Source organism: Rhinopithecus roxellana, chromosome 9, assembly GCF_007565055.1.
Source record: "Rhinopithecus roxellana isolate Shanxi Qingling chromosome 9, ASM756505v1, whole genome shotgun sequence".
NCBI classification, from domain to species: domain Eukaryota; kingdom Metazoa; phylum Chordata; class Mammalia; order Primates; family Cercopithecidae; genus Rhinopithecus; species Rhinopithecus roxellana.
Window position 1 is genome coordinate 117,138,229 of NC_044557.1, and position 26,761 is coordinate 117,164,989.

The window sequence follows — 26,761 nt, forward strand, 5'->3', positions numbered from 1 at the left end:
GATTACCTATTGTGAATATTTCACATAAATGGAATCATACAATATGTGACCATTTGTGTGTCTTCTTTCACTTAATATGTTTTCTAGGTCCATCTGCATCGTAGCACATATCTGTACTTCATTTCTTTATCGCTAGACAATATTTTATGGAATGTAGACTACTACAATTTGTTTACTCATTCATACACTGATGGACATTTGGGTTGTTTCCACCATTTAGCTAGTGTAAATAGTGCTGCTATGAACATGTGTGGTCATGTATTTGTTTGAGTACCTGCTTTCAATTCTTTAGGGTATATACCTATGAGTGGAATTGTTGAGTCATATGACAAGTCTATGTGTTCCTTTGAGGAACTGTCAAACTTTTTTCCCACGGAGGCTGAACCATTTAACATTCCCACCAGCAACATATAAGGGCTCTAGTTCCTCCACATCATCCTCAAAACTAGTTACTGCAGGTCTTTTGATTCTGGCCATCCTAGTAGGTGTGAAGTGGTATCTCACTGTGGTTTTCGTTTGCATCTCCTTGATCACTAATGATGTTGAGCATTAATGATGTGTTTATCTTCTTAGAGTAACTGTCTATTCCAAGTCCTTTGCCCATTTTTTAGGTGAGCTTTTTGTTGTTGTTGAGCTGTTAAGTTTTCATTCTTGTATTTGGCCATTGGTCCATTATAAGTTAATTTTTATACATGGCATGAAGTAGGGGTCCAAATTTATTGTTTTGCATGTGCATCTCCAGGGGCCCCCAAACCATTTGTTGAAGAGAGTATTCTTTCCCCACTGAATCATCTCGGCATGTTTGTTAAAAATCACTTGCCTACAGATATATTAATTCTGGACTCTCAATTTTATTCTATCGGTCTCTACATCTATCCTTATGCCAGTACCACACTATTTTGATTATTGTAGCTTTGCAGTAAGTTTCATAATTGAGAAATATAAGTCCTCTGGCTTTATTCTTCTTTTTCAAGACTGTTTTGGCTATTTGGATCTGTTGCAATTCCATATGAATATGAGGATCAGCTTTCCAACTTTTGCAAAAAAAAAAGGCCAATGGAATTTTGATAAGAGATTGCATTGAACTTGGAGACTGCTTTGGACAGTACTGCCATCCTAATGGCAATGTAAAGTCTTCCAATTCGTGAACACAAAATGTCTTTGCACTTATTTAGGTCTTCTTTATTTCAACATGTTTTGTAGTTTTCAGTGCACAAGTCTTTCGTAAGGAAGTCGACTCCTTTAGGCTTCTGGATGCTACTATAAATGCAATCTTTTTAAATTTCTTTTTGGACTGTTCATTGCCGGTATATAGAAACACAAATTTTGTGTGTGTGTGTTATATTGTACCTACAACTTTGCTCAAGTTATTTATTAGCTTTAGCAGAGGTTTTTCTGGATTCTTTGGGATTTCTATATACAGGACTATGTCATCTGCAAATAGAGACAGTTTTATTTCCTTCCAAATCTGTATGTCTTTGTTTCCTTTTCTTGTCACACTGTTCTGGCTGTAACTTCCACTATAATTTGAATAACTGTGGTGAGAATGGGTATCCATGCCTTGTTCCTGATCATAAGGGCAAAGATTTCAGTCTTTTACTATTGAGTTGGATATTAGCTGTGGGTTTTTTCATAAATGCTGAATGTTGAGGAAATGTTAAAAAAAAAAAGTTCCCTACTATTCCTAATTTTGAGCACTTCTATCACGAACAGCTGCTGAATTTTGTCAAGTGCCTTCCATATCAATTGAAACAATCATGTGGGGGTTTCCCCCCTTCGATCTATTAATGTGTTGTACTACACCACCCTTACATTCCTGGGAATAAGTCCCACCTGGCCATGGTGCATATTCCTTTAAATATGCTGCTAGATTCAGTTTGCTAGTATTTTGTTGAAGATTTTTGCATCTGTATTAATAAGGAATATTGGCCTGTAATTTTCTCATTATGTCTTTGTTTGGCTTTGGTATCAGGGTAATAATACCGGCCTCAAAGAGTGAGTTAGGAAGTATTCTTATTCTCTCCTCTCCAATTTTTTGGAAGAGTATGAGAAGGATTCTCATACTCTTCAAATATTTAAATATTTGGTAGAATCCACCAGAGAAGCCATATGGTACTGGACTTTTGATTGGGAGTTTTTGTTTTGTTTTGAGATAGGGTCTCACTCTATCACCCAGGTTGGAGTGCAATGGCATAATCATGGATCACTGCAGTCTCAACCTCCTAGGCTCAAGTAATCTTAGTTTGGAAGGTTTTTAAACTAATTCAATCTGTTCACTTGTAAGTCTGTTATATTTTCTATTTCTTCTTCTGAGTCAGTTTTAGTAATTTATATTTCTAAAATGTGTCCATTTCACATTTCTAAATTTCTAAAAATGTGTCCATTTCATGTAGGTTATCTAATCTATGGCATAAAATTGCTCATAGTATTCTCTTTAATCCTTTTTGTTTCTTTAAGGTCAGTAGTAATGTCCCCGTACTCACGTCTAGTTTTAGTTATACCTCTCTGCACTTTTTCTGTGTCAGTCTAGCAAAAGGTTTGTCAGTTTCATTGATCTTTTCAAAGAATCAAACTTCTGGTTTCACTAATTCTCTATATTATTTTCCTATTCTCTATTTCATTTATCTCCACTCTAATCTTTATTTACTTCCTTTTTTCTGGTAGCTTTGCATTTTCTGGTTTCTTTAAGATGTAAAGTAAGGTTATTTATTTGAGATATTTCTTATTCTTTTATGTAGATGTTTATTGCTAATAATTTCCCTCTCAGGACTGTTTTCACTGCATCATTTAAATCACATATATTGTTTCCATTTTAATTTGCCTCTAAGTATTCTCTAATTTTCATATATTCGTAAATTTCCATATATTTGTAAATTTTCCAGTATTCCTTCTGTTAATCATTACTAACTTCATTCCACTGTGACTGGAGAAGATGCATAGCATGATTTCAATCTTTTTAAATTTACTGAAACTTGTTTTGTGGTCTAATATAGCCTGGAGAATGTTTCATGTACACTTTAAAAGAATACATATTTTGGCAGGGTGCAAGTGGCTCACGCCTATAATCCCCGCACTTTGGAAGGCCGAGGCAGGTGGATCACCTGAGATCAGGAGTCTGAGACCAGCCTGGCCAAGACGGCAAAACCCTGTCTCTACTAAAAATACAATAATAGCCGAGTGTGGTGGTGGACACCTGTAATCCTAGCTACTCAGGAGGCTGAGGCAGGGGAATCACCTGAACCCCAGAGGCACAGGTTGCAGTGAACCAAGATGAAGACATTGCACTCTAGCCTGGGCAACAGAGCGAGACTCCATCTCCCAAAAAAATAAAAACAAACAAACAAAAAGAAGAATATATATTTTGCTGTTGCTGAATGTTCTGTGTATGTCTGTTAGGTCTAGCTAATTTATACTGCTGTTCAAGTCCTCTAGTTCCTTAGTGATATTCTATCTAGATGTTCTATCCATTGCTAACGTCGAAGCAAGCATTTTGTGACTGAATGACAAAAACTAAATTTTACATTGTTGGGTTCTGAATTTTGTTGTATTCTTCTAAACTGTGTTTCGGTGCAATTAAGTTACTTGGAATCATTTGGAGCCCTCTGAGGACTCTTCCCAGTGCCCTACGTATTCTACGACATCCTTTACTGTGCTTAATAGGAACACGACTATTTGAAGCCTTATGTGAACTCTGGAAATTGTTTTTCTTAGTGCTTTCCAGAAGTGCTATATTTTTCTCTGGCCTCAGGTAGGGCCTGTCAAGCATCTACGAAATCAGAACTCAGCAAAAGACTCCAGGAGAACCCTCTGGAGATTTCCAAAATGCATGCTCACTTGTTCATGCTCTCTTGCTTTTTAGTGTATGCTTCCCCAATGCCAATCCCAACCCCCACAGCTCTTTTTTCTCTGGTACTCTGCCCTGCAATTCTAACCACCTTGATCTTCCCAAATTTTTATCTTTGTCTTTTTATCTCAGTAGGACTGCTGGGCTCTGTTTTGGTTCCTCCACACCTTGCACTGCAACCAATAAACTGCCTCTAGGCTCTGCAGTAAGCTGTTACAATTGAAGGGCTTTACCCTCATTTGTTCCTATTCTCTCAGGGATCACAGTCTGGTGCTGCCTGTCACCAATGTTTAAAAGCTATTGTTTATATATTTTATAAATTCTCAAGTTATTTAAGGAGGATGAGTACATTTTTGCTACAAAACAAATTACCTCCAATTTTGTGGCTTTAAAAATCAAGCATTGGCCAGGCACGGTGACTCACACCTGTAATTCCAGCACTTTGGGAGGCCGAGACAGGAGGATCACCTGAGGTCAGGAGTTTGAGACCAGCCTGCCCAACATGGTGAAACCCTATCTCTACTAAAAATACAAAAATTAGCCAGGTGTGGTGGTGCACGTCTGTAGCCCCAGCTACTCGGGAGGCTGAGGCAGGAGAATCGCTTGAACCTGGGAGACAAGAGGTCGCAGTGAGCTGAGATCATGTCACTACACTCTAGCCTGGGCGACAGACCAAGACTCCAACTCAAAAAAACTAAAAAAATAAAAATAAATAAAAAATTTCTTTTTTTCACACAGTTTCTGAGGGTTGGCAGTCAGGGAACTGCTTAGATGGGTAGTTCTGGCTCAGGATCTCTCATGAGGTTGCAGTCAAGATGTCAGCGGGACAGATGTTTAGGACTGGAAGCCTGACTAAAGCTGGGACATCTGCTTCCAAGAAGGCTCACTCACATGCTGTTGGCCAGAGGCCTCAGTTCCTTGTTGGCTGTTGGCAGAAGGCCTCAGTTTCTCACAGCATGGGCCTCTCCATCAGGCCGTTCACAACATGGCAGCTAACCTCAGAGGGAGTAATCCAAGGCTGGGGGTAGTAAGGGAAGGAGGCGGAGTCATATTTGTTTTATGAATAACCTATCCTGGCCGGGCGCGGTGGCTCACGCCTGTAATCCCAGCACCTTGGGAGGCCGAGGCGGGCGGATCACAAGGTCAGGAGATCGAGACCATCCTGGCGAACACGGTGAAACCCTGTTTCTACTAAAAACACAAAAAATTAGCCAGGCGTGGTGGTGGGCGCCTGTAGTCCCAGCTACTTGAGAGGCTAAGGCAGGAGAATGGTGTGAACCCGGGAGGCGGAGGTTGCAGTGAGCCGAGATCGTGCCTCTGCACTCTAGCCTGGGAGACAGAGCCAGGCTTTGTCTCAAAAAAATAAATAAGGCCGGGCGCGGTGGCTCAAGCCTGTAATCCCAGCACTTTGGGAGGCTGAGACGGGTGGATCACGAGGTCAGGAGATCGAGACCATCCTGGCTAACACGGTGAAACCCCGTCTCTACTAAAAAAAATACAAAAAAACTAGCCAGGCGAGATGGCAGGCGCCTGTAGTCCCAGCCACTTGGGAGGCTGAGGCAGGAGAATGGCGTAAACCCGGGAGGCGGAGCTTGCAGTGAGCTGAGTCTCGACAGAGCGAGACTCCGTCTCAAAAAAAAAAAATAAAATAAAATAAAATAAAATAAATAAATAAATAACCTATCCTAAGAAATGATCTATCACTTCCATCATGCTCTATTGGTTCCACAGATAAACCTCAATGTATAATGTGTCTGGGGATTATACCATGGTGTAAATACCGGGATGCAGGGATCATTGGGGGCCATCTTGGAAGCTGGCTACACATAAAACAAATCCAGTTCCCATTATACCAGCATAGGCGAAAGTAGAAGTCTTTCTTACACATTTTAACCTCCTGATGTTTACTATTTTTCTTATCCCCTAACTGTAGGCTATATCCTATGGCTACAAGAGAGATGAGCAGATTATAGATCCCCACACCCAGTCTTGGAAAGAAAAGTAACTACTACTAAGTAGTAGCAACTTTTAAGAGAAAAGAATAGAGTTCCTGGTGCTTGTGGCAAGAAGCAGGAGGACCTCGAAGCCAATGTGGGCTTGAGAAAGTGGTTCATTCCCCCAAATACTTTACTCAAGTATCTACCTAAATGTCTGCCATCTGCCCTCCTTTCCCACCAATTTCCAGAGTCAGGCAGCAATAGCCAACAGCAATATTAATAGCCAAATTAATAGCAGTAGTAACAGGAGCAATGCTAAGCATTTTGCCTTTGTTATCTCAATTACTCCTCACAACAAACCTCTGAGATAGCCATCATTATTCTTTAAACTCTAGACTTTGTTTCTTGGTAATCATACTCTGGTCTCACACTATCCAGTGTAATAAAAACTGTCTTTTTTTTATTTTTTTTGTAACACCTAGCTCCCTCTTGCCCTACAGGGTTCTCCTACTCCTTTGACACAGAAAAATTCTGTCTTGTCCTGCCGTCATCCCTTCCACTTCAGTTAGGCCTTAAAGCTTCTTCTTAGCTTCCATGTTCCCAACATCTACTACCAAACCTCACTAAAAAGAACTACCAGACTACTTTGATCCCTGTAAATTCCCAGTTGCTAGGCTCTCCCAATACAACAACTGCCTAATATAGACTTTTCCAATTCCTTAGGACACACTGACCTGTCAAGTCTACCTCACTAGCTAATCTCCAAAACTTGGCCCTATTTCAGCTACTCATTTAAAAATATTATTCACAGCATGTATCTTCGTAATTTACATTTGCTGTAGCTTACTGTTAAAATGAGTTCCTTTTCCCAGGGGACCTATAATTAATGATCCGGGAGAAAGGACCAAAATATACCATACTCATACACATTATGGTACCCCAGAAACTAGTATACTCCTATTAGTTATCTGTTGAATAATGAGTAAAAAGTATAGAGTAATGATTATAAATACTAACTCAGAAAATTATCAGGGGACATAATCCAAAGAATGTTATTTACAAATAAAAAGAAATAGATGACAGTAGACATATATAAGCAATTCACAAAAGGCAAAACACGAAAGAACAAGAACTATTTAAATATTACAGAAACACAAAGTAAAATATCACCTTTTGTCAGACAGATTGGCAAAGACTGAAATTTTGTCAAGGAAGTAAGGAAACAGGTAGATACACTTCTGGCAGATATAACTTTGTCTTTTGGGGGGCTATACACCAAATATCTTTAAAATCCACATACATCTTTGACTAGTATTTCCATTTCTAATAATTAATTCTAAGAAAATAATTAGACAAACAGATGTATATTACAATAATTCACTATGGCACTAACTACAACACAAAAATCTGTCCAACAATAAGGGCTTTGTTAAATTTTAGTACATCCAAACTAAGAATTATTATTAAATCACTTCAAAACATTACATATTGTATAAACCCAGTTTTTAAAAAGTAACATATATTCACATAAAAACATACCTGCATAGAAAAAAAATCTAGAAGTATACACCCCAAAATGTTACCAGTGATTATCTCTGTAAAAGAAGTGGAATTTTTTGTGACTTTTTTTGTTTGTTTTTTGGGTTTTTTTTTTTTTTTTTTTTTTTTTGCTTATTACACCTAATTTTCTATAGTAAGCATAAGTTGCAGATGGATAATAACACACATTCTTAAAAGGCAAAAACAATAACTACGATCACAATTTAAAGGCAGAAAAGTGCTATTATCTTAACAGAACATGGAACATTCATGTTCCATGATAATACTAAAGTTAGGCAAAGTTAATAACAAATAACCTAGTATTCGATAGCCTAGTTTTTAATTAGTTTTAGTAACACATATGGAAGAATCTGTTACAAATAAAAAACTATGTAGCCCGGGCGCAGTGGCTTACGCCTGTAATCCCAGCACTTTGAAAGGCCAAGGTAGGCAGATCACGAGGTCAGGAGTTCAAGACCAGCGTGACCAACATGGTGAAACCCCGTCTCTACTAAGAATACAAAACTTAGCCAGGCATGGTGGCGTGCGCTTGTGATCCCAGCTACTCAGGTGGCTGAGGCAGGAGAATTGCCTGAACCCGGAAGGCGGAGGTTGCAGTGAGGCGAGATCATGCCACTGCACTCCAGTCTGGGCAACAGAGTGAGACTCCATCAAATAAATAAATAAATAAATAGCAAGCATCTAATTCAGGTGTCTTCAGAAAACAAAAGACTTTCCAAACAAAAATGTAGTAGTAATCCTAGAGACAATGTTGAAAATCACATAGTAAAAATCTCAACTGTTTCAAACTGAGAATCAACTTAAGTCCCCTTTGCATGCCTAGGGTCTCATTCTGTTAACCAGACTGGAGTGCAGTGGCATGATCACAGTTCACTGCAGCTTCAACCTCCCAGGCTCAAGTGATCCTCCACCCCAGCCTCCCAAGTAGCTGAGACTACAGGCATGTGTCACCATATCTAACTTATTTTATTTTTTGTAGAGATAAGAGTCCTACTATGCTGCCCAAGCTGATCTCGAAATCCTGGTCTCAAGCAATCCTACCACTTCGGCCTCCCAAAGTGCTGGGATTACAGGCATGGGCCACTACACCTGGCCCTTGTACACATTTACCTTGAGAACCTTCACTGTTATGAGAAAGTGGTTGCCGAGAAAGTAAGATTCAAAAATCACTCATGAGTTTAAGAATTCAACTCTATGTTTAGCTGAAGAGAATCTTTATCTCAGACTTGAACAGTTTGGGGGATGACAGTTATAGTCAGTAACAAGATGGAGGGGTCTCTTAAATTATTCTAGGAATACACGTCTCTTAAGGTTGAGCATCCCAAATCCAAAAATCTGAAATCCAAAATCTCCAAGATTTCAAACTTCTTTTGTACCAATATAATGCTCAAAGGAAATGCTCATTGGAGCATTCTGGATTTTGGATTTCTGGATTAGGGATGCTCAACCGGTAGGCAAAATTTCAAAATCTAAAAAAATTTGAAATTGGAAACACTTCCGGTGCCAAGCATTTTGGATAAGGAATACTCAACCTGTACAAGTTAAGTATGTATATCTCCAGGCACTGTGTACAATTTCTAGCCAACATCCAGGGAATTGCTTGTGGCCATGTAGAGCATTGCCTAGGAACTGTTTGCAGTGCCTGATTCAACATGACCTGCAACACAGCCAGTTAGTAAATCCTCATTAGGACTAATCCATAAACTATAATTTTCAATGAAGTTGGCTGGCATAAAATGATAATTTCCAAATGTCTGTGGCAGAATATGAAAAATTATTTTAACTCTAACCAAATAATTTTAGTGGCAACTTCACACCTATAACAGTTTGCAAATAAGGTCTCATAATGCTTCCACTGGGATTTGAGAGCAGCTGTGAGGAAACAGGAAGCACTAAGTACAGGACAGCTCTACGATTTCCTTAAATTATTAGTAATGTTTTTGATTAAACTAATTTTTGTTGCACAAGGAAAGTTTCTAGAAAACCAAATAACAACTTTACATGAGGGAGAGTTAGTTGCATTTGTGTAACACAGCAGCATATAACACCAAAACTGACGACATAATTACGTGCTTATTGTTGAAAAATAAATATCTCCTTGCTTTAGCGACAACTCTAGCACCATTCATATGTTCATACACCCAACAAATAAATGTATGAAAACTATTTACATTGTTTATTCTAGGACCTGGGGACATAACAGTAAACAAGAAAAGTCACTGTCTGTCTTCATGAAACATACTAACAAGGGAGACAGATGTTAAAACAAATAATTACATATTTGACTATAACTGCAAATGTCATGTTATTAAACTAAAGAGCAAGTGCTATTACAGCATATAGCAGGACTGCAGTCAAGCAAGCCAAACCCAGGGTAGGGGAAGAGAGGTCCAGGCAGAGGAAATCTGTGCAAATCCCTGCAGCCAGAACAACCTTACCCAATCTAGGAACTGAAACAGTCCAGTATAACTGAAGCATTGAGATTATTTCTTGGGCACACATTAAGTCTAAGATGTATAAAGACATCCAAGAGATCAAGGTGGTAAATGCTACATGAGTCTGGAGCTTAGAAAAAGAGGTCTAGGCCAGGTATAAACTTAGAAGTCATTAGCTTAGAGGTGGCATGGGATGCACAGGAACCAGAGATTTCTTAGGCAAGGTGAGCAGGACTATATATCAGAGGGCAGGGGGTCAAGATTACTTTCTTTATTTTTTTTGGAACGGAGTCTTGCCCTGTCGCCCAGGCTAGAGTGCAATGGTGCGACCTCAGTTTACTGCAACCTCTGCCTCCTAGATTCAAGCAATTCTCCTGCCTCAGCCTCCCAAGTAGCTGGGATTACAGGTATGCACCACCACAACCGGCTGATTTTTTTGTATTTTTAGTAGAGATAGGGTTTCACCATGTTGGCCAGGCTGGTCTTGATCTCCTGACTTCAGGTGATCTACCTGCCTTGGCCTCTCAAAGTGCTAGGATTACAGGCCTGAGTGACTGCGTCTGGCCAAGATTACTTTTTTTTTTTTTTGAGATGGAATTTCACTCTTTTTGCCCAGGCTGGAGTGCAATGGCACGATCTTGGCTCACCACAACCTCCGCCTCGTGGGTTCAAGTGATTCTCCTGCCTCAGCCTCCTGAGTAGCTGGGATTACAGGCATGCACCACCACACCTGGCTAATTTTGTATTTTTCAGTAGAGGGTTTTTAGTAGGGTTTCTCCATGTTGGCCAGGCTGGTCTCAAACTCCCGTCCTCAAGTGATCTGCCTGCCTCGGCCTCCCAAAGTGCTGGGATTATAGGCGTGAGCCACTGTGCCCAGCCGATTATTTTTTTAATCACAGGAAAAAAAAAAAAGTTTAATTACTTCTCTCTTGATTTGCAATCAAAAGAAATAAAATTACTTTGTTTCTTTATCTATTTTTTTTTTTTTAAGAGACAGGGTCTCACTATGTTGCCCAGTCTGGCTCGAACTCCTGTGCTCAAGAGATTCTCCCATCTCACCTCCCAAAATGCTGGGACTACAGGTGTGAGCCACCCAGCCTGGCCAAAAATATTTTCTAACACTATAGTTATGATACAATGTTCTATTTAACTGGGAAAGGTAAAATTAAATGTATAAAGTTCTTGGGAAAACCTCAAGAACTAAGAAAAACACTTCTTTCAGTGAGTCTAAAGTATTAAATGCTGTAGTTTATCAGAGCACTTCCTTCTAGAGTTTTCCAGTGCCCTGGAAAGTGAATCTTTTTTTTTTCAAACAGATACAACTACTTCACAAGATTTGTCACTAAAAATGCTTTGAGTCTACAGAACTGCCACCTATTGAAGCTATATCATGATAAGCATTCTGAACACATTAACAAGTCCTAAAGGGATGTGACATCAAGAAGAACAGACAAACCTTCTGCCTTGCACAACCAGAAGTTATCAACTTTTAGAAGATCATTCTAATCCTTAAACAACCTGCCCTACACAGCCTCCAATGATGACTATACAGTAGGTAACTGTTTTAAAAAGTGATGAGTCAGGTTATAGGTATAGAAAAGAAAAGCTGAGTTAAAATGTTCCACAATTTACAGCCAAAGCACAATGTACGCATGAAAAATGTCTTAACACAAACTCACCTGATTTATTTGAAGCATGTTAAGACAATATTGACCAAACTGCTGTATCCCTCACGGCTCCCAAAACTGGAAAATGAAAATGAAGAAATAAAGTTCAACTTAGTTGACAACCTCCATGACTGGTATTTTAAACACACGCCCTTGATAAAAATCAAACTTAAAATGTAATTTATCCAGATCTCCGTAGAACTTTCTATGATGATAAAAATGTTCTGTACTTGTGCTGTACAATCTGGTAGTCATTAGCCACATGCAGCTACTGAGCACTTGAAATGTGGCTAGAGCAGTGAAGAAAATAAACGTTTAATTTTCTTTCATGTTAACTTAAATAAGCACATCACTAGTGTCCACCATACTGGACAGTACAGATTTGAACAAAGCTTCTTCTGCTTCTAGACTTCTAAGACAATCCCAGCAAAAGTGAAGCTGTTAAAAATAAATCTGAGAGTTTCAGGTTAATATTTAACATATACTCTCTTTTTGCAGTCCTGTTTTAAACAGCTTTGTTCCCATTTTCTATACGATAAATTAATCCTAAAGAAGATGCAACACCACAAGTATTCTCTTAGATGGTATGGAAAAGAGCATATAGTACCATTATCTTGCTGAATACTTTACTTTTCTCTGTCATTTTGTCTGTTATCATCAGTATAAAAATAGTACGCATAATAAAATGTCAGGCTGGGCACAGTAATCCCAGCATTTTGGGAGGCCAAGTTGGGTGGATCATTTGAGGTCAGGAGTTCGAGACCAGCCTGGCCAACATGGTGAAAACCCTGCCTCTACTAAAACTACAAAAATTAGCCGGGCATGGTGGCAAGCGCCTGTAATCCCAGCTACTAGGGAGGTTGAGGCAAGAGAATCACTTGAGCCCGGGAGGCAGAGGTTGCAGTGAGCCAAGATCATGCCATGGCACTCCAGCCTAGGTGATAGAGCAAGACTCCATCTCAAAAAAAAGAAAAAAAAATTAATTTAAAAACAGATGCCAATGAAGGGCAGGAAAGTCCAAATTATAAACAAATAAATCATGAGATCTTGTAATGAAAAAAAGTTCATATAAAACATAAATTATGTACGGACCTCTCCCCTAAAAATTATCTAGAAAGCAACAATACAATTGTGATACACAGCAAAAGGCCTATATCTAATCACTAGTGGAGAAACTTTTATGTTGTTAAATTTTAATACTGAACTTGCCCTTAGAAGCAAATGTTTTGTAAGTACACACACACATACACAAACACACACTCATATTTGGTTACCATTTTTTCAAGATGACAAACTAGAGTCAATTCAAAATGACTCTGAAAACTTTTAATATTTTTCTTACAATGTGTCCACAGCATCTGCAATCTGCATCAATTTTTATTTCTTTCTAATTACTTTCACATTTCCTATGAGAATGGGATGCTGTATAAAGAGCACAAGGCCTGGGTATTGGTGAATTTGAGTTTTAGTCAAAGTTCTTCAGGAGATTACCTTCTGAGCCTTGGTCAAATTACTTTGTGTATCTTTGAGTTCTTCTTTTTCTCTCTTCTTTTTTTTTCTTCAATCTTTAAAAAGTAAGCTAAAGTCCTTGCGGTAGGCAGCCTCTAACAAATAGAATATAGCAGAAATAATGAGATACCACTTCCAAGATTAGGTTATAAAAATTATTGGGCGTCACCTTCTCTCACTCATTTGCTCAGAGGGAAGCAGATGCTAAACTGTGGTGCCCTTTGGAGAGGCCCACAAGGCAAAGAACTGAGAAAAGCCTCTGGCCAACAGCCAGTAAAAATTGATTTCTTCAGTCCAAGAGCCCCAAGAAACTGAACCCTGCAAGAGCCACATGAATGGGTTCAGAAACATCTTCCACCAGGAAAGTTTCCAGATGCGACTGCAGCCCCAACTGACAGCTTGACTACCACCTCTTTCATGAGCCACAGGCATCCAGCTAAGCTGCACCCAGATTTCTAACCCACAGAAACTGTAAGATAATGTTTGCTGTCTTCAGTCCTTAAATTCTGGTGCAATGTGCTATGCAACAATAAATAAGACAATCCTGTCCAACTCTATAATTCAATACTCCTATGGTGTTTTAGGTATTAATATTTGGATAGGCAAAAAACAAAATAAAATCCCTGTTCAACATGAGCAAATGAGTAACATTAGGACTTCAAAGTGGCAAATTATAAAACTTAAACATTTACATTTTCAATTCAAAAAATGAGATTATTAACAAGTGTAGCATTAGTCATACGGTGTTAAAATACACGCACTTTCAATAAGAATGGAGTATCTCATTAAAAAAATACACTAGCTATAACTAAAAATACAAACACAACCAATCATCTTTTTTTAACTGAAAACAGTTCATTTAAAAAGTAAAGTGTAAATAACCACTAAACCATCTCAGTGATTTAGTGTCCCTTGCTTTCTAGAATTTAACATTACTGGTCGGGTGCAGTGGCTCAGCTTGTAATCTCAGCACTCTGGGAGGCCGAGGCGGGTGGATCACCTGAGGGCAGGAGTTCGAGACCAGCCTGGCCAACATGGTGAACCCCTGTCTCTACTAAAAATACAAAAATTAGCTGGGTATGGTAACACACACCTGTAATCCCAGCTACTCGGGAGGCTGAGGCAGGAGAATCACTTGAACCCGGGAGGCCGAGGTTGCAGTGAGCCAAGATCATGCCACTGCACTCCAGCCCAAGTAACAGAACAAGACTTCGTATCAAAAAAAAAAAAAAATTTAACATTATTAAGCATTCACCAACTTTGAAAAACTCCATTTTGTCTTTATTAGTATAAACTTGTAAAGTTACAAACGCTTATCTACAGATCTCTATGTATTTCTTCAATATCAGAGACTGGTAACACTGGTGGCTGATTCCAAGACGTAAGCACAGTAAGATATTGGGGTACCTTTTTGAAAGTTCTGGCCGGGCGCAATGGCTCACGCCTATAATCCCAGCACTTTGGGAGGCCGAGACGGGCAGATCACGAGGTCAGGAAATCGAGACCATCCTGGCTAACATGGTGAAACCCCATCTCTACTAAAAAAAAAATACAAAAAAACTAGCCGGGCGAGGTGGCGGGCACCTGTAGTCCCAGCTACTCCGGAGGCTGAGGCAGGGGAATGGTGTAAACCCGGAAGGCGGAGCTTGCAGTGAGCTGAGATCCGGCCACTGCACTCCAGCCTGGATGACAGAGCGAGACTCCGTCTCAAAAAAAAAAAAAAAGTTCTAAACTTTTTTTATCCTTTTTTTGAGACGGAGTCTCGCCCTGTCACCCAGATTGGAGTGCAAGAGCTCCATCTCAGCTCACTGCAACCTCCACCTCTCACGCTCAAGCAATTCTGCCTCAGCCTCTCCAGTAGCTGGAGATACAGGCACACACCACCATGCCTGGCTAGTTTTTGTATTTTTAGTAGAGAGGGGGGTTTCACCATGTTGGCCAGGCTGGTCTCCAACTCCTGGCCTCGGGTGATCCATCCGCCTCGGCCTCTCAAAGTGCCGAGATTACAGGCGTGAGCCACGGCGCCCAGCCTGAAAGTTCTAATCTTCTGACATAGAAAAGATATTCCATGAAGTAACAAAAAAGAAAACTTTATGAACATAAAATTAACCATACGATTTAAATATTCTGTATGCCTTTTCTTCACAATATAAAGAGCTGTATAAATTAAAACACATGAAACTAATATGTCTATAACAGCACTCTGTCATTGGCTAACATTCTGAAAATTATACTTTTTTAATCACACCAGTTATATCAGACTTACATCAATTTAAAAATTGTAATTATACCATGGACAATTCAGAATGCTCACAGTGGCGCAGTGTCTTTAAGACTCTGTTTCTACTTTAAAGATATGCCCAGTCTACTGTCATATATTTTAAACAATTTGCTAAAATATCAAGATATATCAATAACATGCAGAGCAGTTTTATACTACCTATGGTTTCATAAAATCCACTTCCTCAGCAGTGCAGGGTGCAGTGGTTCACGCCTGTAATCCTAGCACTTTTGGAGGCTGAGGCAGATGGATCACTGAAGTCAGGAGTTCGAGACCAGCCTGGCCAACATGGCAAAACCGTCTCTACTAAAAATACAAAAATTAGCTGGGCGTGGTGGCATGCACCTGTAGTCCCAGCTACTCGGGAGGCTGAGGCAGGCAAATCACTTGAACCCGGGAGGCGGACGCTGCAGTAAGCGGAGGTCACGCCACTGTACTTCAGCCTGGGTGACAGAGTGAAGACTCCATCTCAAAAAAAAAAAAAAATTAAAAAAAAAATCCACCTCCTCTATCAAAAAAGTTTCCAGCTACAGTTGATTCCAATTACAACTAAGTACTTTTAGAGAAATGTATCCTCGTGTCCCAGAAATGCCCTATCTGGTCAGGCATATTAGGACAGGCAATTCTAGATTCCAAACTACTAAATGAAAACAGGCAGGACAGTTTATAGAGAGAGGGCACTACAAACTGGGGAAGGCGTGATGCTCATGAAGAATGGTCCAACCTGTAACTGCAATGTACTGCTGATGTAAGTCGTACTTTAATTATGAATTATCTTGCCCATCTGAGAAATTAAAAGCTGCACAAAAATCTAATCACCAATAATTAAACTACTTTATAAAAGGGCACTGTTATTAAATATGTATAATTTTATATCAGCACCCATCCTACAGTTGATAGGCAATTCTCACTTAAATGTCTTATTTGACAACATGAAAAGCAAAAAAAATTTACTATCCCTATTCTTAAACTACAAACTGCTATGAAACTATCAATTCAATGCTTCTTACTTTAAAAAAGACATGGCATCCTTTAAATAGTTTTTTAAAATGTTTTTCATTTTGATTTTTTAAAGTAGGTACCCAAAAACACTGCTTTTATGTAAGGAAAATGGAAGTCTTACTTCACAAACTATTCTAGTGGAAAACTCTAAATACCACAGGCCAGGGGAAAAAAAGGAAACTAACATTTATCAGGCAACAATTGTATAAGTTAGGTGCCACATTTTGCCATTTTTACATCAACTCATTTAATCCTCATCATCTTGGAATGTGGGCATTATCTCCATTTTTCTAGAGGTTGGGTTATTTGCCTACAGTCACGCTGCTAGGTTTACAACCCAGTTCTTTCTGGCCCAAAGTCCCCTTGTCTTCACTATACACCAAATTATAGACGACCTGCCTTCTTTTAAAAATTTTTTTTTTTTTTTTTTCCTGAGACTGAGTCTCGGTCTGTCACCCAGGCTGGAGTGCAAAGGCACGATCTCAGCTCATTGCAACCTCCACCTCCAGGATTCAAGCAATTCTCCTGCCTCAGCCTCCCGAGTAGCTGGGATTACAGGCGCACACCACTACACCTGGCTAATTTTTGTATTTTTAGTAGAGACGGGGTTTCACCATGTTGGCCAGGCTGGTCTCGAACTCCTGACCTCCTGATCCACCTGCCTCGGCCTCCCAATGTGCTGGGATTACAGGCATGAGCCACCGCGCCTGGCCAATGTTTAGAGTTTTCCCTCTTTATGATCTGTACACATAAATGATCCCAGCACCGAACGTGTACAAAACAAAAGGAGATAATAATAGGAATAAAGAGAAGGGTAGGCACAAAGGGAAAAAAAAAAAAAACGTACCGTATCTTTTAGAACCTAAACAGGAAAACCGCTCTGCCTCGATTTCTGGATTGTTTGTATATTTAAAGCTTGATGACTATCTTGGATTTTTTTATATTCACATTATTTCTTGAAAAGCAAACCAAGCCACTCTTCCTAGCACTTCATTCCAGACAAGCCAAGTTAAGCTAAAATGTAAAATTTACATGGTTTTCCAAGCTCAAGTGTTTAGGAGTTAAGGACCACAATGTATGTAACTTACTCCTAAATGGTCCAGGGGAAAAATATTTTGTGTGTGATAGAGAGCAATAATAAATGCATAAAATGTTAACAGGTGAATCTGAATAAAGGTTACAAAGATATTATTTGTATTATTCTTATTCTTGCAATTTTTCTGTAAGCTTAAACTTACTTCCAAATAAAGTTAAAATTTAATAATTACACAGCATTCTATTTGAAATTAACAATACGTACTTGGATTATACAGCAACGTTCTTACAAATACAAAATACTGGTTTTTACGGGAAAAAATGCAGTAATTTGTGAGCAAGTATGTACCATATCCTACCAACTAATTATCACTTAGGAGTAAATTTCAGACTAGCCTACCATATAATGAAATGTGACAATGGTAACCTGACTTGAAACCATAGCAGGAAAACACAAACACACCACATAGTTTTGCATAACTGCTTCGCAAATTTAATACAGGCCTGCTGCAAAAAGCAGCAATCTACAATTAAAGTGATATGTGATATCTCTTGTTTGCAGTAAAATACAAACTGAACAATGAAAACCTGGTCATATTACAAAACAGAGATGGAGAATAAGTCTTGGTTTTGGTAGTTTTATTAAATAAGATTTTTCCACCGCAGCTCAGTTCACAACAGTATACTTGAATCATCTAAAGAAAGCAAGGACGGGGAAGAAATATCCTGGAGAAATGTTGAAATCTTTTCTCCTCCAAGGTTACTATCACCCTGCCTGCCCATCCCAATTTGATTTCAGGTATTCACTATGCTGGTCTGAAACACAGGATGCATCAGAAGCCAAGTAATGCTCAGCGAAAGTTCACCAAAATTGTGAAATCAAACATTAAATAATAGACGTTTTCAGTTGACAGTAAAATATCTTTAAAGGATCATCTCTAGCCTTTCTTTCTGCAGGATCCACCCACTTTAAAATCCTTTGGTAAATTCCCAGGTCTACCCTAATTGATGATCCCTCTCTATCTGCTCAAGCAGTTCTTAACCCTTTGGAGTGGGGATAGGGGAAGGGGGACATCACAGCAAATATGGACCCTTACCAAAGAAAATTATTCACAAATGCAAAATTCTACACACATGTCCAAAGACTTTCAGAACCCCACGGCCATTATCCCCACCCCTCCCTAAGAATCCCAGCGTGGCGTGCTCCTCGATAGCCTCTGCGGAGCAACCCCCGCCCCCAGGCCACAGCCGCCGGCTCGCCCTCGGAGAGACTGGAGTTCCTGCTCTCACACAGCAGATTCCGTAACTGAGCTTTGTCTCCTCGCCCAACTCCCTTCACCCTGGCAAGGTCACTACCGTCAACTACCCCTTTAAGCCGAGCCATCACGGTAGGAGTTCGTAAGAGCCACAGCAGAACTTGCCTGTCATAGGATATATTTTGTCCCCTCGGCCCCACCTACCCTCCCATTTCGGCAAGTTACGTCTTTACCACTCGCCCATTCTACAGAAATAGCCGCCGCCGCCACCCTCCGGCTCGCCCCGGCCCCGCCGCTCCGCCTCCAGCGCCCCCAGGCCCATTCCCCGCAGACCCTCCCCAGGCCGCCCTCCCCTGCCCTACCCCAGGCGCTCCCTCTCCCTCGCAGCCACACCGTGGCTGCACTCGCCGTCCCCTCTTCCGGCCGCTACCACCCCGGCCCCCTAGAACCCCAGCCTCCCGCGCCCGCAGCCGCGTTCCTGCCTCCCCCACCTCAGCACCCCGACTTGGCCCGGCCTCCTCGCCTTCCTCCCGGCTCCTCCCCTCAGGACACCTGTGTCGTCCCACCCCCTCCGCCACACACGCCCCCACCCCCCACCCCAAATCCTTCGCCTCCCGGTCCTCCCTCCCCCGCCGGTCTCCCCTCCCCCCTGCTGCCCTGAGAGAGCCCGAGGTGGGAGGGAAGGCGCGGGGGAGAGGAGGCCGCGAAGGGGGCCGCTCTTCTCCGGGTTCCCCGTGCCGCGGACCTGCAGGGCTCCCCAGCGCCCTCTGCCTCCTCCGCCGGCGGGGCGGAAGTCGGGGTCTCCCGGGCGCCCCCGATGAGGGTATTTACCTTCTTGCCGGGAACACTTTGCAGACGGCTCCAACATTGGCAAACACTACAGAGAACTGACCCCGCTCGGCCGCCGCCGGCTTCCACCCCTCTGGCTCCCCGCCCCCCGCCTCCGCCCGCCTCCGCCCGCCTCCCGGGCGCTCCCGCCGCGCCCTCCCGCGCTCGCGCCGCGCGCCCCCGCCTGCGCAGCCGCTCCCGTGCCCCAGCACGCCCGGCCGGCGTGCGCGCCCGGCAGCGGCTCTATCTCCACTCCGCCTCCCGCCGGCCCGCGACCAAGCGCAGCCATTGTTCGCGACGCAGCTCCCGCCCCCTGGCGGCGGCCGGGCCCCCCAGCTGCAGGCTCTGCGGGGCTAGCGGCGGCGAGTTGGGCCCCTGGGCGAGGGCCGTTCCCGGGGGCCTTGGGCAAGCGGGCGAGCGACTGCGCTAGGAGCGCGCCCAGTCCGCAGTCTCCTCGTCCCCGGCGCGGCTCCCCGCCCCCTCGTCTGCCAGGGGTGGGCCTGGGGCAGCCCCTTCCACACCTGCAGTCGGCAACTTCCTTCCCCGCCCGACTGACCGTCTGCTCTTTCTGGTCCGCACCCTGTGCTCTGATTCCCCGCTCGTACCTTTCCCAGGCTCTCAGGCTGCCCCTCTGTGCTGTGCAGGGGACGCGCGACCATCCCGCGTCTGCTCCGGCCGCCGCTGTGCGACACACGGTTTAGCGGATCCTGCACCTTTCCAGACGGGGGAGGGGGCGAGAAGGAGGTTGCTTTACCGTCTCGCCCAGCAAACACCAGGGATCCGTAATCACCTGCTCGCCAAGACCCGCGGCGTGGCCAGACCTCCTCCTCCACCGAAAAAATTAGTCACATGAAAAAGAATCCTTGGAGCCAAAAATGAGAACCATTGAAAACAATGCCCTAGATCCTAGATTTATGAAGCAGGAGTGCCAGAAAACAAATTACATCTGGATTCGTCCTGGTTTTGATGTGGATTACTTTTGTCTAGATAACTTCAACCCAGTTAAGCTCGATGAAATTGAACACTTCGTTTAGTAACGGGCACCAAAAATAATCTGACGATAAAAGAAATTTCTAAATAGAACTATTAGTGTGCTTTCACAAACTTATTCATTTGCAACGTTATTCCTAGAGTTTCTTCCCGGTGTCACTTCTCTGAGAAATGTCTCCCAGGCCGGTGATTTCAGTCATCATCTAAAACCAATCTCCTGTCTACACTTGGGAAGGTAGTATGTGTCCTGGTTAAAAGCAAGGGCTCCAGAGTCAGATAACCAAGGCTGGATATCAGCTTACTAACTGGAGAGGAGACTACCGGCATGTTACTTATCCTGAACCTCAAGAGGAGACTACATGTGATATTTTGTATTTAAATGTGACAATATATATGAAGCCCTTTAAACAGGGCCGGGCATGTAGTACCTCTCCTGGTACAATGTTAGCTACAGCTGTATTTTTCCTCCCAGAACTCTTTCCTATGCTCCTTTTTCCCTCCTTTTCACCTCTACCAGTTCCCTCGGATTGAACATGTTGCATCCTTCCTAAATTTGCAGCGCTCCTTCTAGCGGTTCACGCACCTAGTCAGCATTCTAATACAGTCATGCCTTACCTAGCCATAGGCAGATGTTCTGAGGAACGTGTCATTGAGCGATTTTTGTTGTTTTGTGCACATCATAGCGTGCTCTTACGCAAACCTAGGTAGTCTAGCCAACTACTCGCTTTGGCTATATGGTATATGGCTGTTGCTCCTAGGCTACAAACCTGTAGAGTGTTACTGTGCTAATACTGTAGGCAATTGCAACACAAGGTATTTGTATCTAAACATAGAAAACGTACAGTAAAAGAACTGTATAATCTCTTTCTTTCTTTCTTTCTTTTCTTTTTTTGAGACGGAGTCTCAGCTCTGTCACCCAGGCTGGAATGCAGTAGCGCAATCACAGCTCACTGCAACCTCCACCTCCCGGGTTCAAGCGATTCTCCTGCCTCAGCCTCCCTTGTAGCTGGGATTACAGGCACATGCCACCACGCCCAGCTAATTTTTGTATTTTTAGTAGAGACGGGGTTTGACCATGTTGGCCAGGCTGGGCTCAAACTCCTGACCTCAAGTGATCCTCCCACCTCGGCCTCCCAAAGTGCTGGGATTACAGGGGTGAACCACTGCCCTCGGCTTAAAGAACTGTATAATCTTATGGGAGCACTGTTGTATATGCGGCCCACCCATCCATCACTGACGGAAAGAAGTTGGACCAGAAATTGTTGAATCTTTTGAATGAATACGTTACTTTCCCACCAGCCATACGAAGGATCAAGCCACCTGCCTCTGTGTCTTTCCATAAGCTATTCTCTCTCCCTTCAGGCTACCTCTTCTCTCGCCTGGTGAACAAAAAATCTTTCGTGGCATTCAAAAATCACCTTCTTGGCCGGGTGTGGTGACTCACACCTGTAACCTCAGCACTTTGAAAGGCCAAAGCGGGCAGACCACAAGGTCATGAGTTCGAGAACAGCCTGGCCAACATGGTGAAACCCCCATCTCTACTAAAAATACAAAAATTAGCTGGGCGTGGTGGCACGCACCTGTAATCCCAACTACTTGGGAGGCTGAGGCAGGAGAATTGCTTGAACTCGGGAAGCGGAGGTTGCAGTGAGCTGAGATCATGTCACTGCACTCTAGCCTGGGCAACAGAGCAAGACTCCATCTCAAGAAAAAGAAAGAAAAGAAAAGAAATCACCTCCTTGAGAGGCATTCTCTAACACTCCTCTAAGCAGGCCAGTGCTCTTCTCTTGTACCTCTCTTCTCTGATATTGTAGGTATGTTAGAATTGTGTTTTCTAGCCTGTCTGTATCTACCAAACATTGCATTGTTGACGGGCAAGCTCTGTGTCTCATGCATATCTGTAGTCCCAGCATCCAACAGCAAGTAGGTGGACAGTAAATCCTTTGGTATAAATGGATGAGTTTATACTTTTGGAAATAACTCTGAAGTGGTCAGATTTCATTCTCTTTGATTTGGATCATTAAAGTTAATTGAAAACTTTATCTCTCCTGTAACTGTTCCTCATGACTGATTTTCAATCATTGGTAAACCCCAAATAGAATGAAATTTTCTAAGTCACAATTATCAGAAAGGAAATTGTTTTTTAACTTGAATCAGCACTTTCAGTTGCTCAAGCTATATAGCATCAGTACATGAAATCACCTGGGTGACATGGAAATCCACACACCACTCTACAATCATTTTAGGATTTACTTTAAAATAAAATAATTGTATAGGAGTTGAAAATAATGAATATTTAAAGAGCAGTGGGCCAGCCGGGTACAGTGGCTCACACCTATAATCCCAGCACTTTGGGAGACTGGCCTACCACCTGAAGTCAGGAGTTCGAGACCAGCCTGGGCAAAATGGTGAAAACCCCATCTCTACTAAAATTAGAAAAACTACCTGGGCATGGTGGTGTGTGCTTGTAGTCCCAGCTACTCAGGAGGCTGAGGTGGGAGGATCACTTGAGCCTGGGAGGCAGAGGTTGGAGTGAAGTGAGATCACATTACTGCACTCCAGCCAGGGCAACAAAGCAAGATCCTATATCAAAAAATATAAATAAATAAAGAACAGTAGACCTATTAATAGGCAGCTGATTAAAAGCAACTGAGGCCAGGCACAGTGGCTCATGCCTGTAATCCCAGCACTTTGAAAAGCTGAAGTGGGAGGATCTCTTGAAGCCAGGGGTTTGAAACCAGCGTGGGCAGCAAAGTGAGACCCCACCTCCATTTAATAAAAATAAATTTAAAATTAAAAATTTTTTTAAAAAGCATCTGATTTATCAACACATTTTTACCAGTTACCATGCAGTGAAATGTTCAAGCATCAGGAAAAAGATAATGCTTTCAAATTCACCATTATTGGATTTGAGCAGTTTGAATGGGACAGATTCCAGAATCACAAACTCCAGTTTCCTTCTATGTCCTCTTCTTTCTTATGTTGTATCTTATATTATGATGCCCTTTTTCTGATATTTATTTTCCTGTAAATTCATCTAGCCCCCCAGCACCCACCATAGAAGTTACCCTCCTTTATTGATGATATCTGAATTTTTTTTTTTTTTTTTTTTTTTTTTTTTTTTTTTTTTTTTGAGACAGAGTTCTTGCTCTCGCCCAGGCTAGAGTGCAGCGGTACGATCTTGGTTCACTGCAACCTCTGCCTGCAGGGTGCAAGCGATTCTCGTGCCTCAGCCTCCTGAGTAGCTGGGATTACAGGCATATGCCAGCAGACCTGGCTAATTTTTGTATTTTTAGTAGATACAGTTTGTTTTGACATGTTGCCCAGACTGGTCTTGAACTCCTGGCCTCAAGTGATCCGCCCTCCTCGGCCTCCCAAAGTGCTGGCATTACAGGAATGAGCCACTGCATGGCCCTGAATTTATTTTTGTCACTACACACTCTTTATGTGTTTCTTCTACTATATCTTAAGCTCCTTGAAGGCAACAACAATGACTTTCTCTTCTTTGTTTCTCTGGGACTTAGCACAGTGCTCACTAAATGCTTGTCAAATGAAGGGATTAGCAAATTTGACCAATATTTACTGAATACCTACTATGTGCCAAATACTATTCTTGGCCTACAGATGTATAGCAATGAAAAAAATCTGCAAAATCTTTGTCCTCGTGGAACTTACAGGGGAATGAATGAATAACAAATGCATGAAATAAGCACTTCCAAACATTGTATTTTACCTTTACTAGAATACCATTCTGAGGCCGGGCACAGTGGCTCACGCCTGTAATCCCAGCACTTTAGGAGGCCGAGGCAGGCAGGTCACGAGGTCAAAAGATAGAGACCATCCTGGCCAACATGGTGAAACCCCGTCTCTACCAAAAATATAAAAAAATTAGCCGGGCGTGGTGGCACGCACCTGTAGTCTCAGCTAGTTGGGAGGCTGAGGCAGGAGAATCAGTTGAATCTGTGAGGCAGAGGTTGCAGTAAGCCGAGATCGCTCCACTGCACCCCAGCCTGGGAGACAGAGGAAGACTGTGTCTCAAAAAAATTTTTTTTTTTTAATTCCCAATGTATTTATGTGTTTACTAATAAAATTATTGCTCGAAACTCAACTTGTTTTCATAATAATGTCAAAATAATTATTAGGGTATTAGCCACCTAAAACACTGCTAAAAAACAGTAGAAATAAATTATGTTACAAAATAGGCTGGTGCCATGGCTTGTGCCTGTAACCCCAGCATTTTGAGAGACAGAGACAGGAGGATTCATTGAGGCCAGGAGTTCAAGACCAGCTTGAGCAACATGGCCAAATCCTGTCTCTACAAAAAATAAAAAAGTAGCTGAGTATAGTGGTACGTTTCTGTAGTCCCTGCTACTTGGGAGGCTGAGGTGGGAGGACCACTTGAGCCCTGGAGGTCAAGGCAGCAGTGAGCCGTGATCAAACCACTGCACTCCAGCCTGGGCAACAGAGAGAGAACCTGTCTCAAAAGAAAAAAAAGGTAATCAATTATGTGTAAGAAACAAGCAGGTATATGAAAAAATGCTCAACATTACTAATCATCGGGAAAATGCAAATCAAAACCACAATGAGCTATCATCTTACCCCAGTTAGAATGCCTGTTATCAAAAAAAACAAAAGATAAATGCTGGCCAGGATGCAGAGAAAAGGAAACTCTTGTGCACTGATAGTGGGAATGTAAATTACTACAGCCATTATGAAAAACTGTATGGAAGTTTCTCAAACAACTAAAAATAGAACTGCCATACAACCCAGCAACCACCACTGTGTATTTATCCAAAGAAAAGAAAATATATAGCGAAGAGATATCTGCACTTCCATGTTCATTGCAGCACTATTCATAATAGCCAAGATGTGAATCAACCTAAGTGTCCATCCGTGGATGAGTAGACAAATAAATGGGTATAATGGAACATTTTTCAGCCTTATAAAAAGAGATCCTACCCCTTAAGACAAAATATATGAATCAAGGATATTATGCTAAGTGAAATAAGCCAGACACAGAAAGACAGATACCACATGTTCTCACTCATACGTGGGAGCTAAAAAAGCTGATCTCATGGAGATAGAGAGTAGAATGACAGTTACCAGAGGCTGGGAAGGGTGACTGGGGGAAATGAAGAGGGATTGGTTAATGGATACAAACATACAGTTAGATAGAAAGAATAAGTTCTAGTGTTCAATAGCACAGTAGGGTGGCTATAGTTAAAAATAATTTATTATATATTTTTAAATTGCTAGCAGAGAAGATCTGAAATGTTCTCAACACAAAGAAATGATAAATGTCTGAGGTAATGGATATCCCAATTACCATGATTGATCACTATACATTGTATGCACGTGTCAAAATATTACATATACCCCTTATATATGTACAGATACCATGTATCAATTAAAAAAGAAAACTCTCAACTAATAAGAAAAAAAGAATAAGGAAACAAAAACATACTTAATGAAGTATGGAAAGATTCTTTTTTAAATCTTTTTTTACCTCCTGAGACGGGGTCTTGCTCTATTCCCCAGACTGGAGTCCAGTGGCACAATCATGGCTCACTGCAGTCTTGACCTCCTAGGCTCAAGTGATCCTCCCTCCTCAACCTCCCAAGTAGCTGGGACTATGGGCATGTGCCACCACGCCTGGCTGATTTTTTAAATTTTTAGTAGAGACAAGGTCTCACTATGTTGCCCAGACTGGTCTTGAAATCCCAAGCTCAAGTGATCCTCCTGCCTTGACCTCCCAAAGTGCTAGAATTACACGTGTGAGCCACACTGCCTGTCCTCTTTTAAGTCTTATGGTACATGGTGTTCAATAAGTTTTTTTGAATACAAATAATAGGAACCGGGTGTGGTGGCTCATATCTGTCATCCTAGCACTTTGGGAGGCCAAGACAGGAGGATCACTTGAGACCAGGAGTTCAAAACCAGCCTGGTCAACATAATGAGACCCTGTCTTTACAAAAAAAAAAAAAAAAAAGTTTTTAATTATCTGGGCATGGTGGCATGCACCTGCAGTCCCAGCTACTCAGGAGGCTGAGGTTGGAAGATCCCTTGAGCCTGGGATGTCAAGGCTGCAGTGAGCTGTGATGGTACCACTGCACTCCAGCCTGGGTGATAGAGTGAGACTCTGTCTCTAAAGAATAAAATTAAATTAAATCAAAAACAAAAATAAATAAAAAGAAAAAATTTGCCAAGCATGATGGTGCACGCCTGTAGTTCCAGCTACTCGGGCTGAGGTGGGAGGATCTCTTGAGCCTAGGAGTTGAAGGCTGCAGTGAGTCATGATTATGCCACTGCGCTCCAGCCTCAGAGTAAGGCCCTATCTCAAAAAAATAAATAAGTAAATAATAGGGACCCAATTATGCTTGTAATGACTTTTCTTTTTTCTCTATATCTATCATCTTG

At 41.9% G+C, this 26,761-nt stretch overlaps 1 protein-coding gene across 13 annotated transcripts in view; it reads right to left on the reverse strand.

Annotated features, from left to right (window-relative positions):
* STAU2 (staufen double-stranded RNA binding protein 2) overlaps window positions 1-20,061 on the reverse strand; it is a 348,991-nt gene extending 328,930 nt beyond the window's left edge. For 6 of the 13 annotated variants that reach the window (XM_030937273.1, XM_030937275.1, XM_030937265.1 and 3 more), the window contains exons 1-3: window positions 19,358-19,512; window positions 12,935-13,047; window positions 11,456-11,521 (exon numbers count right to left, since the gene is read on the reverse strand). Coding sequence is in view for 3 of the 13 variants with exons in the window: in XM_030937277.1 (XP_030793137.1) it covers window positions 11,456-11,473 (18 nt within the window). In the remaining 10 variants the exon portion in view is untranslated. Of the gene's footprint in view, window positions 1-7,320; window positions 7,377-11,455; window positions 11,522-12,934; window positions 13,048-19,357; window positions 19,513-19,959 lie in introns of those variants that run through there. The other 7 variants (XM_030937272.1, XM_030937278.1, XM_030937267.1 and 4 more) reach the window with 6 other exon arrangements.
* Window positions 20,062-26,761: the final 6,700 nt, after the last annotated feature.